Below are 16914 nucleotides of genomic sequence, written 5' to 3'. Positions count from 1 at the left end.
TGTGTGTGTGTGTGTGTGAGAGAGAGAGAGAGAGAGAGAGAGAGAATGAGTGTGTGTGTGTGACTGTGTATGTGAATGTGTGTGTGTGTGAGAGAGAGAGAGAGAGAATGAGTGTGTGTGTGAGAGTGAGTGTGACTGTGTGTGAGAGAGAGAGAGAGAATGAGTGTGTGTGAGAGTGAGTGTGACTGTGTGTGTGAGAGAGAGAATGAGTGTGTGTGTGACTGTGTATGTGAATGTGTGTGTGTGTGTGAGAGAGAGAGAGAATGAATGTGTGTGTGAGAGTGAGTGTGACTGTGTGTGTGTGTGTGTGTGTGTGTGTGAGAGAGAGAGAGAGAGAGAGAGAGAGAATGAGTGTGTGTGTGTGACTGTGTATGTGAATGTGTGTGTGTGTAAGAGAGAGTGTGTGATTGTGTGTGTGAATGTTTGTGTGTGTGTGTGTGTGAGAGTGCTTGAAGAGGCAGATAGGATGTAGTTCAGAGATGAGGAAAGAGCTTGGATGGAATTTTGACACTAAATGACATTAAACAGAATACAGAAAAGCAAATGACTCTTTTATCTATTTCCATCTTGAAGGACTATAACATACAAGATCAATGGAGAAAGGTGTTTGGAGAGACAAATGATTACTACATCTAAAACATTAGTTACACATTAATGGAGCCATTTATTTCATGCTGTCTATTCCAAAGTCATGGCTGACAAAGGAGAATGGGGTGGCGGGAGGGCAATCTGGGTGGTATGAATGGAAGAGAAGCAAGGGTAAAAGGCAGGCTGGACAAAGGTGTGTAGACAAAGGTGTGTAGAAAGGCACTGAGATGGGAAACAATGTACAGGTGCTGTTACTACAATTACCAGAGCCGATAGCAAGAGTTGAACCTGGAGATCATGACTGCTCTTGTGCTGTATGTAGTTCTGCTGGGTGGTTCTGGCACATACCTTTTAATCTCACACACAGGAGGCAGAGGCAGGCAAATCTCTCAGTCTCAGACCAGCTTGGACTACAGAACAAGTTTCAAGCCAGCCAGAGCTGTTATACAGAGGAACACTGTCTAAAAACACAAAAACCAAACCAAACCAAATCAAACTAAACCAACCCCCCCCCAAAAAAAAAAAAAGAAAAGAAAAGAAAAATAAAGAATGTAATTGTACAACTAGTAAACCATGGTTGGTAAGTAGAAAAGTAGAAAAGTGACACTATGATGTAAAAGATCCCTCCCTGGCTATACTCTGGAACACTATTCACTAGAGAAGAAAGGAGAGAGCAAGGAAGATCAGCAAGTAGACTGCTGCAATAATCTTCGCAAAGATGACACAGGCACAAAGTATGGGAATCTTATTTTGTGGACTCTGCCTCTATAGCGGCTAGGGGCTCTAAGTGGTTGGCCCTGGTCTATGCCTGTACAGAGGGACTGTTGTTGTATTGCTCCCCGTTGTTGTTGTTGTCTGGGACAGCCCCATGAGATAGAAGGGGAAATGTTTTGGTTGTGCAGTGGCATAAAAGATAATGGTTACAAGTCTCTCCTTTTTAATGGTGTTTGGATCTGATATAGCTAGGCATATGGTGCAGGCTGCCAAAGGAAGACAAAAGCACTGAGGATATTTTACGATCCGATTTTAGGAAATATGATGTGCAAATATTGTACCTTGTACTATTTTACTCTATTTTAAGATGTGTTTCATTGATTATAGATTCACTGCTCCCCTCCCTAAACATCTCTGAAACTGGGATGTGACTCAAGACTGCTGTGAGAGGACAGAACTTGTGTTAGTGCACTGACAGAAACTTTGTTTCTTCTTGTTAGTGGTGCTTTGGCTTTAATTACAGTTAGGTGGCATAGAGAGTTGTAAAACTGTGACCACTGTATTTTCCCTAGGGGTTTTAACCATGCTGAACCCCAAACTCAGGTTCTCATACTTGTATGGCAGTGGCTTTACCCACTGAGCCATCTCACAAGCCACAGTTTATACATTTTCTGAATCTAAGGATTTCTATGAAGTATAGCACTAGTTTGATGCCCTCCACTATGAGTATTGGCCTTATAATTTTTACCCACTGTGACCACTGGACCATGGCATTTTGGGCCCCCTTCCTATTCTCTTGCCCTTGGTTAGAAGGCTGTGTCAGGAGGTATGGCAACGCTGTATTGAGAAGATTTGCTGACAAGAGAGATAAACCAACATGTTCCTTTTGCAGTTTTAGGTCACCTTCCTCTGACTTGTCTGAGGATGGGGTTCCAAGGACAACAGCTGTTTGCAGCTGCACATTTTCCTTTAATCTATCATGGGCTCTTAAGCTGCAGCTGCCTGGCATCTGCTCTCTTTGGCTTTCACAAAGGGAAAAATTGTTGAGAAGGAAATTCCTGAGCTCTGGACCATTACACATGTAAAAGAAGTCATGAAACCTATTCACATTTTAGCAGGGGAAGAAAGAAAACAATTTAACGAGTTATTATAAATGTTAGATAAATTCAAAAATTTTATCTGATTTTTAACAACATTCTCACCTTTACCAAATGTATACCCTTCTTGTTTAGTGAAACATTCTACATACATTTACCATCTCAATAACAGTCTCTTTCTCCAAGCAAGTAAGAAACATGTCTGTGGTTGCTCTGCTGTTTGCCCTGCCCCAGTTTCATGAAAACACATCAGAGGTAACTGTGCTTCTCCCGATGCTCCAGGCTAGTCTGCATCAACCAGGAGAAAGAGCTACTGTGGGTGAAGTAAGGACCAGATGACAGCAAATGCTTTGCTACAGACCAGGGTGGCACCTTTGATTTGCATCTAGCTGGCATCTCTAGTCCCAATGTAAAGCTTAACAGTGCTAGATAACCACAATGACTTCTAGCTAGGCCAGAGATGTGGATGGAAGCAGGACTTTCCCAGGTAACAGCTGTAGGTGGGACATTACTCTGGGAAGCAAGGAAAAGGAAGCAGTGTAAGGGTCATATAAACAAATGGAAGACCACAGCAGTTTCCTGCTTTGTTTACCACACTGTAAGAAAATATTTGAAACAAGAGTGGTGATGTTCTTAAAAAGTGGTAATGGTAGAGAATCCAAAGGGGAAGTGGGCTGGAAGAGAAAAACTGCCTAACTTTTCACTTGGGCTGAACTGACCTCTAACACAAAAGTCTTAAGATAGAGTATGCCAGACTCAAAATAACGATATGGGAGATCCAGAAAGTCAACATGGATATAACACACCACCGAGAGAAGACTGCAATGTCCCAGAGAAGTACCTGTCTCTCCCCAGAGACTGTCAAAACTGTTGATTTGTGCTCGCTCCACTTCCTCTTCATCTTTTTCTGGAAGATCAAGTAGGTAGGAGACAATCTGAAACAAGAAGCCATGTCAGCTCGCACTGCAGGTGAGAAGCTCTGCAGCTGCACTGATCTGGGAGCACTGGAAGGCAATCCTCTCACTAAATTTCTTACATACAAAAAAATCAGTACTGTTTGCTTCACCAAAGAAACTGAAACCATTCTGATAGAAAGCTGTCCTACCAGATAGTTTACATGTTTTTATTTAACATACTCCATATATCATGTGATTTAAAAATGACATATTCTTCTTATTTAAGCCAATGACACAATCTCTTGTCTGACGCCCAATAAACACACAGGAAAGGAATGTGGAGAAAGCTGAGGTCTATACTTTCTTTAAGTAACTGTTTTGTTTCCTCTCAGAAGTATGAGGACTGCCTGAGAGGGAGAATGACTGCAAACCACAAACAAAGCGACAGCTATCTCTAGGAATCTGATTGTACTCGGAGTTAAGGGACTTTCCACAGACAATACACATTTCAGTTTTGCTTCATATTCACTTGGCGACCCTTAAGGCCAGCTGAGAGGACTGCTGTTTCACTGGAGCATCCCTTGCAGTGGGATGGGCTCCTGAGTAGAGACCCAGGAGAGCTGATTCTATGTTTCAGAAATTTTACACGCTGTCCCTACCCCCACCCCCAACAGAGTTTCTCTGTGTAGCCCTGGCTGTCCTGGAACTCACTCTGTAGACCAGGCTGGTCTTGAACTCAGAGATCTACCTGCCTCTACCTCCTGAATGCCAACACTAAAGGTGTGCACCACCACCACACCAGTTTACGAGCTGATTGTTAAACAAAGCCAGTCACTTATTAAAACTTGAATAATAAAGAAATATGAAAAAAATATTAAAAAATACCTAACTATAGGCTGGCACTCACTGGTAAGAGTACTTGCCTAAAATGTGTGAGATCCTGGATTTGATCTCAACACCACAAAAACCACAAAAAAGCCCCTCAATTCTTAAAATTTCTGAATTAGTTAACTATGTCCTACTGTTGTCATCTGTGATATTGAGGTTATTTATATGTATTGCATCTGTATGGATGAAACACTGTCATGTGTGCTACCGTGTATTTCTTCCCACCTCCATATTGAGTGACATAACACTGGCAGCTTGAAGTCAGCCATGGTAGCAATAGTTACAAACTTTATAAATTAATGTTTGGTTTAGAGCTAAACTGAAAATGTGTTTCATTTTAATCAGTACAGGTGAGAGACAGTTAACAGTAAATCCAACATCAGATTCAATGGCAGTAAAATTACTGGGAAAAAGCAAATTAGATGCAATTCTACTTGTTACATCATAGTTAGGTTGCAACCACAGGTTGGCTACAGATTCATATTTGACCAAAGCCAACACTCAACCATTCAATTGAGAACACTGTTTGTCACAGTGTGACCCATTCCTTAGGTTAGTAAAATCTGTAATAAGCATAAGCAGGTGTGGGCCTGCTCCCTGGTTATAGTCTTTTCCTTTCCTCATTGTCTGTTACTTAACATTCACAGAATACTACCAAGTCCATGAATTTGCCACACTAATTAATAATGTAGAAAATGCCATCTGTATGGTATTAATTATTTAGAGCATCCTTCATAGCAGCCTTGTAAAAAGACTTCAGTAACTTTATGGATGAAGACTAGGGTTCTTAGGCAGTAAGAAAGCTGTACGATCTTGGACCAAAATCAACCATTCTGAGGTTCTGTGGGGTGCATCCTTCTTGTCCCACAATGTCTGGCCATATGCTCACAGGTCAGTAACTCCTCTGTGTTTTAGTGTCACAGAAAGTGTGGGAGAAGCTATGACAATTTCCAAACTCTTTTCTGACTCTTAAGTTTTTCCACACACATAATTCTAGGTACATAGTATTAGAGTATTGTGGAGTTTAATCCCCTGTTCATCACAGTAGTGATTAAAAACTTTTCACCAAAGTGGCTGGCAATTTTGTATCATTCAAGTCTTTGCCCCACAGTTTCTTAGGTCCTTTTTTTCCTTACCTCAGTGTAACCCATGCTGGCTGCAGCAATGAGGGCCTGCTGGATGGCGTGGCTCTTCTTAAACACTCCTTGCTGCTGGCCAGCCATTGTCCAGTCACACTGAATCAGAAACTTGACAACCTCTAGATGACCTCGCAGAGCAGCATGAACCAAAGCACACTGTCCATTCTTATCCAAGTGATCCACCTATGGGAAGAGAATAGAGAGAGTTGTGAACAAGGAACTCAGCCTAGATTATTGATGTCCAGTTCCTCTGTACATCCCTCTGCAGAGAACTTTCCCCAGAAAATGAGGCAAGGCTTTTGTTTTTACATTCAAAGAAAAAAATAAAATAAAACCCTCAGGTGATTTGGTTGGAATGCAGATATACTCTGGATTACAGAGTGATTTTGGTGGAATACAGACACACCCTTAGTATACACACCTTTAATCCCAAACAGTGTAGGTGAATTTAGTTTGTAGAAAGCAGCCATGTTTGAAATCTCTAAGAGGAGATGATAAAGTAACAAATCAGAGGAAGATTTGACAGAATGAGTCATAGATAGGATCTGCCCAACGCTCACAAGAACAGACAGGAAAGAGAGGCTACTTAAGAGCAGTGAGGGAGAAAGAGTGTACCAATTCAGAGGACTTGAGTTGAGTTGAGTTTGGGGCAGTTCATTTTGTGGAGTTCAGAGGCAATCTTTCCAAGCAGAGCAATTCAGTCAGAAAGTGAGACAAGCCAATTTGAATCAATCAGTTTGGAGAGGAGTTTGGGCTACCTCAATAGCCAAGTTGAACCAGGTAGCCAGAGTTCAGAAAGAACTATAAAGATTGAGTGTATTTATCGGTAAGCCTCCTAGATAACAATTACATCTGGTGAATAAAAGTTATATTTATATAATAACTCGATTTGTTTATCACTCCCAGGAGCTGGGTTATGAGTAGTTGCAGAGCAGTGAGGAAGAGATGACTCAGGATGGGTCTGAGGGATGTGGAAGGGAAGAGAGGAGGTGTAGCTTCTGGTTAGCAGGTGAGAGGACTTTCTTTTTAAGGTAGTTAAGATAAAGTAAATATTTATAAACCTACAAATATTTGGAAAAGGGTGATGTGAATTAAGAAGAGAAAAGAAATAACAAGTGAAATAAAGAACAACAGACCAGGACCAAGAGCACAGGTAGAAGAAATGCTGAAAGAAAACCAAGTGCTTCCTTGTTAGGCAGGAACATAGGCCAGGATAGCAAAGAACACTGTTCTGTGACAGACGTTCCCTGAGATAGACACTTCCTTCTTCCTCCTCTTCCTCCTTTTTTTTGAGGGCCTTCCTATAAATCCCAGGCTGACTTTAAACTTGTGATTCTCTTGCCTCAGTCTCCCAAGTCATGGAGTTACAGATGTGCACCCCCGACTCTTCAGGGTTTCTCTATATAGTTCCGGCTGTCCTAGAACTCGCTTTATAGACTAGACTGGCCTAAACTCATGCAGATCCACCTGCCTATGCCTCCCCATGGCTGGGTTTTTTGGTTGTGTACCACCATGCCAGGTTCCACATCTTGTTTTTAGCTTAATCTTACTAATACAAAATACAGAAGAGATGTGATAGGATTTTGAAGAGAATAAACAGTGTAACTATCTGCTCTGGGAAAACAATGAAGAACAATTAAAAAAAAAGTGGCATGGTGGTATAGGGCAGAGATGATTCAAGGACCTAGTTGGATGTAAATTACATCAAGAGTACCATCAGGACCAGATAGTCTGTTACTACAAGCATCTATTCAATCAAAGGAGACATTGATATAGGTGGGCAATCTGTGTCACAGTAGCATCTAAGGCTCTGTGATTCTGCTGAGAACCCAGGTCTCACTTCCTCAAGGAGTGAGGAGTCTTAGGAGTTTTCCCTGCTTCTCTGGTGATAATACTGAACATCTTAAAATGAGGTCCCATATATTACTTAGGTTTCCCTGTGTGATTCTTAGTTTTCATGACAGAATCAAAATACCACGAGGCTACAATTTTTCCTTGGTGGCCTACATCTGTGAAGCCAGTGGTTTTTCTTTTACTAGTATTTTGAAATTAAATTATCCTGTATCAGTGACTTGGAAAATACTATAAAGAAAATATTTTGGAGGCTGGAATGAGGGCTCACTAGGAAGACTACTTGCTCTGTAATCACAAGAGCCTGAGCTCGATCCCCAACATCCACATGAAAACAGGACACGGTATGTACCTGTCACACCAGTGCTTATGGGCAGAGACAGAGGATCCTGGGAGCTCACTAGCCAGCCAGCACAGCTGGAAAGTGAAGCTCCTGGTTCAATGAGAGATTCCTTCTTAAGGCAAGAAAGTAAGGAGAAAGTTAGAAGATAGCACCAGCGTCCTGCTTCAGTTGGTCTCTACATTTGTGCACCTGTGTACATGCACCTATACATTCATATGTATGCATTCCCTAACACCACATCAAAAGCAATAAAACATTTGGAAATGCTTTCAGAGAACTGAACTGTGCTAATAAACATGTGGGGTGCCCTTGGTCAGTCTGAGTGCATCTTTTCTCCAAATTTCAAGGAACTTTTTCATCTCCATGCCTAAGGTTTCTTTTTAAACATGAAAGTCTGAGGGTGCGCTGTTCAGTTCAGACCTCTCACTGCAGTCTCTTTGGCCCTTGCTTCTTTTCTAGATTTTTGTTTGTCTTCTTCTGTGTTTAGTAGATAACTTCTGGGTTATTAGGTAGGGATTTTTGTGGTTGTTGACAAATGTTGTTTTACAGGTGCCTCTCAAAGATTTTAAAATTGTATCCTGATGCAGCAGGCTAACTCTGGGATATGGGCTCAGTGGGTCTTCCCTTTGATCTGCTCTGCATCTGGGTTGTGTGCACCTAGATCGTCAAGGTAACAAATGAGTTAGAACACTACATTGGGAGACAAGAGAAAGAGAAGAAAAGCAGCAGGAGTAAGCAGCGGTTACCTTGGCCCGTTTCTTGCACAGCAACACCACGATGCTCAGGAAGCCTGCTGCTGCAGCATACCCCAGGGGAGTCAGGCCACTCTCAGAAGAGGCATCCACATTGGCCCCGAACTCCAAAAGCAGGGCCACCATTTCTGTGTATCCAAGGTGAGACTGGACACATAGGATAGGAGCATTATTTAGAACCTCTGTCCGGTAATTAATATTGGCACCTCCCAGAATCAGCAGTCTGCTGACCTAGAAACAAACAGCAGACAGACACCAGTCACATCCTTTCAGTCATAAAATCACTTGAGACTCTACAGTGGAGTCCAGTAGCATTTTTAGGAAGTATTTTAAAAAATGATTTATTTCAGTTTGAATACTTCGCTTTAGAAAATAATGCAAAACGTCTCTGTCATTAGCTAGAGTGAGGGATCACACCCTGAGTGCTGAATGTTGGCTCACTTTAGTGAACTCTTGATTGTAAAAGTTCTTTCCCAAATGGAGTTTACCTGAGTCCATCTGCCCTTCAGAACCCTTAGCAGATCCTAACCTCAGGTATCAGCTAGCTATCCAATAGCCTCAGTCCATCAGAATAAAGCAGCAATGTAAAACTCATTAAAATCACTAAAAGACCACTCATTAGGAAATAGTCTAAGGCAAGTCAGAAATCAACTAAATAGCTACTTGATGTCCTTCTAATTATATTTTACAGTCAATTATTTAAGCTACTTTCAGTTTCTTTGTGTTTACCTTTATATTTGGAGTGTAGAGATTTCGCAAAGAGGCCAATGCCATGGAAAGACCTTCTGTGCTATAGGAGATCCAGAGGCCTTGGAGGATGGAGGATGATACACCAACCTTTTTACTCAAACCCTGAAAAAATATAGAGATAATCAAATAACAATTAGAATGGAGGCAATTAAACAAATAATGATAATGATAATAATAATAATTACTATTATTATTATTTTTGGTGGGGAGACAAAGTCTTTCTGTGTAATCCCGGTGTCCTGGAACTTGCTGTGTACACCAGGCTGAACTCTAACTCAGAGGTCCACTTGCCTCTACCTCTCAAGTGTTGGAATTAGAGATGTACACAACCGCTCCCAGTGAGATAATTACATTATTAACTCAGCTAAAAAGTATCATCAGTAATGAGTGAGTGGCCCCTAAGTTTTCATAGTAATGAATGAGTGCAGAGTCTCATTTTAACAATTTTCATACACAGCAACTCTGGGACAAAGACTAGTTTTATAGAAATATAGTAACTTAAATTATCGCCATTAGTAGATAGATTACTTACCAACATTTTTGGCTCTATATGAATATAATTTACTTTCTCATTTTTTCTCTACTAGCTTTCTTGACTAAGTAATTTAAGTCACTAAAATAATATTACAGCAGAGCTAACTTGATTTTTAATCTTTACTTCATTTTCTTCCTGGACATTTGGGAAAACTATAGTGACAGACCCCTTTGCACCTCGATGGCTCACATGACTCAACTCTGGCTAATAACATCTGGGCCTTAGTCAAATGCCCTGTTAAGGCTTGGCTCCCAACCTCACTGTGTTCCTGCAGACTTTCTACTGTTCCTTGTAACAGCAGATGCAGAGGATCTATGGTGATTTCAATATGCTTGGTCCATGGTAAGTGGTACCTATTAGGAGCTGTGGCCTTGTTGGAGGAAGTGTGTCACTGTGTAGGCAGGCTTTGAGGGCTCCTAGTGCTCAAGCAGAAGAGAGACCTTCCCTCTGCCTGCCTGTGGATGACAGTTTTTCTCTTCCTGGCTGCCTTTGGATCAAGATGTAGAACTGTTGGCTCCTCCAGCACCGAGTCTGCTTGGATGATTCCACGCTTCCTGCCATGATGATAATGGACTGAACCTCTGAAACTAACTGTAAGCCAGCTCCAATTAAATGTCCTTTTTAAGAGCTGCCTTGCTCATGGTGTCTCTTCATAGCAATGAAATCCTAATTAAGACAGGATCCAATGGAGAATTCTGAATACTAAGGTGATTTCAGAACTACTACTACTGAGAAGGAAGCTGCACAGTGATCTGCTCTAGACTGTACTATAAATGAGAAAGGAAAATTCAGTCTTCAGTCTTGAAATTGCCTGGTGGTGAGATACTCTTCCAAGCACCTTGCTCTTCTGCTAAAACATGGATCAACTGAATTAAAACAGAAAATCCTAAGGGGAGGAAAACAGTAAAAATAAAATTTGGGAAGTTGCATGCCTGGAATCTCAATATTCAGAAGGCAGAAGCAGGCAGATCTGAATTTGAGGGCAGCCTGGTCTAGAGAAATACAGAGACTGAGTTCCAGAATAGCTAGGGCTACACAGAGAATCCCTGTCTAAAGGGAAAAAAGAGGAGTCAGGTGGTCTGGGGAAGATTTTTTTTTTTTTTAAAATATGTAATACTTCTGTTTGCTTTGCTCCTTGAAATGTAAGGTGCTCTATTCATTTGATATACTATAGAAGGAACATTTACAAAGGAATATTTGTTGTTTAAAGACATAAGTTCATCTAACAATATCAAGTCACAGTGGTCATGCCATTTCACAGGGGACTGAGACTCTTATTTTCCACAGAGAGAACTCTTCTGCAGAGAAGGTGCAAGGACAGACAGTGCATGCCATGGGAAGCTGATCTGTGAACATTGTCAAAAGGCTTATCTGGCACAGGCATCTTTTTTTCTTTCTGGAGGGATGGTGTGATGGCATAAAAATGGAATATATATTTTAAAAAACAGTTTTTGAGTACACTGCATGAGGGTGCAGGCAGGGCAATAGCTAAAGTACTGCCTACAGCAGAGAGAAACGTGCAGGTTTTAATTTTGATTTGTAAAGATACGGTGGCTGCCTGCTTGTGATTCCTGCACTCAGGAGGACTAGACAGGAGGATCTAAGGCTTGGGCTACATAGTAAAACCCCTGTCTAAATAAAACAATTCAAAACAAACAAACAAACAAACAAACAAAGTTATTTATTTTTAGAGTTACTCTTCCTTTTTGTACATTTATTGTTTGCTTTCAATCCTTCCTGACCACAGTTTCTATTCCTTCCACTCCTAATGCTTCCTCAATGCCACCCTTCTCCTTTTCCTCAGATCCACTCCAACAAAACAAAACAAAACAAAACACCCCCAGGACTCCCAGGGATACCCTCTGACACGATACGATTAGGCACAAACTTTTATATCAAGGTTGGGCGAGGCAACCCAGGAGAAAAAGGGAAATACAGAGACTGAACAAAAAAGCAGGGAAAAGAGTCCCCCATTCTTACGGTTAGTAGTCTCACGGCTAACAAACATAACATATTCTTTGTTTAAAATTTTAAATATTTTTTGTTAATTTTATACACGAGTACTGTATTTACATCATTTTCAATCCCTTTCCCTTTCCACTCCAATCCCTCTCATGCCCATCACTCCAAGTTCATGACTTCTTCATTAATTGCCATCCTCTCTCTCTCTGTATCTGTCTCTCTCTGTCATGCTCTACTGAGACCATTTATTACTGCTCCTTATAGGTGTGTTTGGGGCTGACCACTTGTATTGGATAACCTATTAGGAGGTTCACCCCTGAAGAAGGCTACTCAGCAGCCACTGCTTGCTTCATATCTATAGGTGGGCCTTGTGAAACTCCCCTTGTTTGTATTGGCACATTTACGGTGTTGCCATTATGTATGTCTTGTTTACATGACACGTTGATGAGATTTCATGGGTATAGAATCTCTATCACGTTTAGAAGACACTATCTAGCTGCAGGCATCCTGGTACTCTGGCTCTTGTAATCTTTCCATCACCTTTTCTTCAGTATCTTCTTTTGTTTTGTTTTCTTTCTTTCTGTTTGTTTGTTTTTTGAGACATTTTCTGTGTAGTCCTGGCTATCCTGAAACTCACTCTGTAGACCAGGCTGGCCTCAAACTCAGAAATCCACCTGCATCTGTATCCTCCAATTGCTCGAATTAAAGGCGTGCCCCACCACTGCCAGGTGTCTGTAATGTCTTATAAATGCATTTGTTTTTTTGAGATAGGGTCTCATTCATGTTTTCAATGTTGACTAAAACTCATTTCCTTGCATTTGGTTTCTTACCTGTTGTACTGAGCCCAGGGATTTATGCATGCTAGGCCAGTACTCTATTGGTCATTGCCCTAACAGGGATTTACAAAGTGCCTGTAATGACATGACTTTGTCAAAGTGGCTGCCTGTGTTTAAATATTCTCAACATGAACATACAGCTGGAAAAAATGAGGAGCAAGGATGCTCATCACTTCTACACTGCCTCTTTTGTCATCTTATTCTGGTTACAGATGATGGACAAGAGAGGGTCAACCATACAGCTGGGTCAAATCCTGGCAAAGTAGACCAGTGAGAGCTCAGAAACACAACCTTGGGGAGGGTGAAACAGAATCTAGTTTAAAGCTCAAACACTACAAGAGAATTAATGCCCTTTTCAATCTCTTCTATTATTTAAAAATGGCCACTTAATTCCCAAATCACTCATACTGTTTATAGCCTTGTGGAGCTCTGTTCTGAATCTTCCCACTAGAGTACTCATCTGGCCCCCAAGAACTGGTTACACTGAAAGGATGAAGGGTAGAGGAGAGCTTCTAATCACTAGTATTTTAGAACTTCTAATTTGTGCTAATAACAGGAATGTCAATTTGCAAGTTTCTTATTTGGCTAATTAATTAGTTAGTTAATATGTAAACACACATAAAAATCCCCAATCAAGCCTATCACTAAGTTATGATTGCTTATTTTGACACATTAGATAAAATATTTATAGAATTCTTTTTGAAAGAATTCCAAAAGCTACTCAGTCAGGCTTTGAGTTAGGTTGTAAGGTTCATCTTCACTGCAGACCTAGAAAACCAGGAAACACAGCTCCAACTCTCCATATGGGCCTCAGCCTCTTGATTTAGAGTATGTATGGTTTTGTTTTGTTTTTTAATTTATTTATTTATATGTAAGTACACTGTAGCTGTCTTCAAACATCCCAGAAGAGGGAGTCAGATCTCGTTACGGATGGTTGTGAGCCACCATGTGGTTGCTGGGATTTGAACTCCGGACCTTCAGAAGAGCAGTCAGGTGCTCTTACCCACTGAGCCATCTCACCAGCCCTGTATGTATGGGTTTTACTAAGACTTTTGAAGAATGATATAGTACATGAACAACTTAGAAAAATCACCAGAAAGTATTAATATCAATTGAGACTATCAGCAGTAAAGCTCTAACCCCTGCCCCGTCTGATAATTTGCAGGTGAGGAAAAAAGAAAAGGGATCTAACATTTACTCAGGATCTAATATGTGTCAAGTTCTGTAGTTAGGACAGTTTTATGTATTAGATCCTTCAGCTTAATCTCTTCACAACAGCCCCTGGGAGATAGAACTCAAGACTATTTACATCAGAGGAAACAACCTAAAGAAGATAAAGTCAACTGCTCAAAGTCACAAAGCTACTGGAGCTGCAATTAAAAGACAACTTTTTTTTTTAAACCCTAAGGTTCATGTTCTGTCTATTATAACCAAGATTACTAAAAAGTTCTCGATACCTGATTCAGGATTTTACTTCTGAATTCTCAGTTGGAAAAGTAGCAACTACAACAGACAAAGTGGTTAATTTCTGTCTCTTTCCTTTACTCTAATTCTAAAGCATTCTATAGTTGGCAGCCCTCTACTTCATCCTAGATAACACCATAGACTCCTATGGCTTTATTTATTCATATTATTTCAACTGGGCGTTATGTGCTTCTTTTCCAACTGAAATCTGAAGTAAAGACTAGTTGAAACTTTATACTTAATGGTTTAAATTATTTTAGTGACTTACAAGTCAGGCTGGTGACTTATTTAATCATTTAAATCCTGATAAGAGCTAGAGGGAAAAGAAATGGAAAGGCTGGGTGTGGTGGCAGACAGGTGATGTCCCAGCACTTCAGAGGAAGAAGCAGGAAGGTCATTCCAAGTCTGAAGGTAGTCTGGTCTACCTAGTGAGTTCTAGGACAGAGAGGGCTACAGAGAGTGAGACCCCGTCTCAAACAAAAACAACAATAAAACAAAAACAAAAGAGAAAGAAAAAGGAGAGTAGGAAAGGAGACAGGCAAGACCAGACGCTGGTGGAGGCTCACAGAGTAGCTTTGGAGCAGCTGGAGTAGACACACAAGAAGGAAGTGTGAGGCACAGGAGCAGAGTCTAGACTCTACGTATACTACAGACTTCTGATTTATCTTGGCTGGCGGGATTAAGCCTTTGCTTTTCTGAGATATGAGGAAAGTTTCAGCCAAAACTCAACAGAGATGACAAGTAATTTTATTTCCAGCCAGGATGTGGCCAAAAATACCTCAATTATTTAGTCTTTTTGAATATTTCAAGAAGGCATAAAAAAGCAGGAGCATTTTCTTCTTAAGGCTTCTTATTTATGGTTCAAATCTAACTTTGGTGCTGAGCTAGTGTGTTTCTTGGAAGTTTAGTAATTTGTAAAGTTTAGCAACCCACATATATATATACACCCATGTATATCTAATGTAATGTCTTACATTACCACCATTATCACCTGACCATCACACACAGCCGGGGCTGAGTAGAGCAAAGGGAGCCTAGTAAACAGAGGAAGTGCTCTTCCCTGTAGAACAGGGCCTAGAAAACCAAGGCCACAAATCAGGTTTTACTGGACTATAGCTTTACCCATTTGTCTTACTGCTTTCCAGCTACAGTGACAGAGTTGTAGTGAGAGACGGTAAAGTAGACTACAAAGCCATACGTAGCTAGTTTTAAAAAAACTTTGCTAACTCCCACTGTAAGATGTGATGGGGTGATATTTCCGTATGAAATTTATGCTTATCAAGCCTTATTTTAGAAAAAATACTGGTAACTTTGATCATAAAACCTTATATTAAATATACTCCTAGTACTCTGGATGTTTATCATGCACCTTTTTTCATGTATTTTGCCTGTAATCCTTATAACACCTTTGAGAGTTCCTGTTTTACAGATGAGAAGATTGACAGTGTACCCTTCCCTCCTTTCCTCTAGAGTGAGTTCAGCCTGTCCTTGAGTGCATGGTCTTTTCATGTCGACTCCAAATGCAGGGACTGTAGTGTGCACCACTGTGCACCTCCTCAGTCATACCTGAACTCACGCCACTTGCTGCTCCAAGGATCTTCTTTCTAGTTTTAAGTTGTCTTCCTAGCCAATCCTTCTGTTCTAATAAGAAACACTGTATGACTGACTAACCAAAAGAGCATTTTAAAGGGAAGAATTCAGGAGAGAAACGGCAACGTTACTAAAAATCCTCCCAGTGACTAGACTCAATCTGATGAGAACGGCTTATGTTACAAACTGAATTAGCGTATCTCTGGACAGTTTCCAAATAGCTTGTTTTCTTGTATTATATTCTTTAAATCTAAATTTGAGTATAGTGTTGTTTACTTATAACCCCACAATTCTGGAGGCAGATGGTGGAAGATAAGGAATTCAAGGTCATCCTTTACTACAAAGAATTTTTGACGCAGATCTGTGTTACAGAAAACTGTCTCAAAAGGAGGGAAACCCCACAACACACAACCCTAGATGACAACTGCAAGGAAGAATGCTAGGTGATCATAAGTCATTAGGAAATGCAATCAAACCCACAATGAAGCCAGGTACAATGGTACAGATCTGCAGTTCTAGCTTGTGGGAGGTGAAGGCAGGAAGATCAGAAGTTCAAGGACAGCCTCAACTACAAAGAGAAATCCAAGTGAGCCCAACCCACAGGAGACTCTCAAACCAGACCAGACCTCAAGTCACACCACACAGTGAAGTGCTATTCTGCATTCACTTTTAGATGAAATAGAAGACAAATGACTTTTTCTTTTTGGTTCTAGGGATTATGTACACCACTGAGCACTATTTTCAGACTGGTGTAAGGAAACTTGAATCCTCACACACTACTGGTGGGGCAGTGAAAGGGTGTGGACACTTTTGAAAACAAACTGACAATTTTTCAAAATGTTAAACCTAGTTACTATATGACCTAGAAATCCAATCAATTCTTGTTTTTATTTTTTTGAGATGTGGTCTGAGTATGTTACCTAGCCTCACCCAAATTTATGCCTTACACCATTGTGCTCAGCACAATTCTATCTCTAAAGTTAAGAACCACTGCTCTAAGTTATCAACTGTGTGTGTGTGTAGGTGTGTAATTTGAATACTCAGGAGCAGGAAAATTATGAATTCTTGTATAGTGTGGTTGTAGAGTAAGTTCTAGATCAGCCAGCCAGGCCTACAGAATTAGAGGCAGTAAGATAAAGAGCTAGCTAGCTAGCTAGATACAGACTGTCTATACAAATCTGTACTTTAATATTATAAATTATTATGTGCTAATGTTACTAAGTTGTAGATGTATTAAATGCTATGTTAAAGTAGCTAATTTTCTTAGCAGTAGTAGTCACAGTATTCATTCATTTCAAAAGCAGAGCATCTCAGTTATTTCAATGAATGTCTAAATAAAATGTTGTGTATCCATATAGTGGAATACTATTTTATAATAAAATAAATAAGGTACTGATCTGTTCTATAATATTAAAAACCATGAAAACATTATGTTAAGTGAAAGAAGCCAGGCACAAGAGAATACATTATGTACATATATATATATATATATATATATATATATATATA

The 16914-nt window shown here is 40.3% G+C and overlaps 1 protein-coding gene across 7 annotated transcripts in view; it reads right to left on the bottom strand.

Annotated features, from left to right (window-relative positions):
• Tanc2 (tetratricopeptide repeat, ankyrin repeat and coiled-coil containing 2) overlaps positions 1-16914 on the bottom strand; it is a 316075-nt gene that overhangs the window by 24338 nt on the left and 274823 nt on the right. For all 7 annotated transcript variants that reach the window (XM_029484218.1, XM_029484219.1, XM_029484220.1 and 4 more), the window contains 4 exons: positions 8998-9120; positions 8263-8499; positions 5320-5505; positions 3241-3334 (listed from right to left, as the gene is read on the bottom strand). In XM_029484218.1, coding sequence (XP_029340078.1) covers positions 3241-3334; positions 5320-5505; positions 8263-8499; positions 8998-9120 — 640 coding nt within the window. The remainder of the gene's footprint in view (positions 1-3240; positions 3335-5319; positions 5506-8262; positions 8500-8997; positions 9121-16914) is intronic.

The sequence above is a fragment of the Mus caroli genome, chromosome 11, assembly GCF_900094665.2.
Source record: "Mus caroli chromosome 11, CAROLI_EIJ_v1.1, whole genome shotgun sequence".
Classification (NCBI taxonomy): Eukaryota; Metazoa; Chordata; class Mammalia; order Rodentia; family Muridae; genus Mus; species Mus caroli.
Note: the sequence above shows the minus strand (reverse complement) of the source record. Positions and strands in the feature narration are given on the sequence as shown.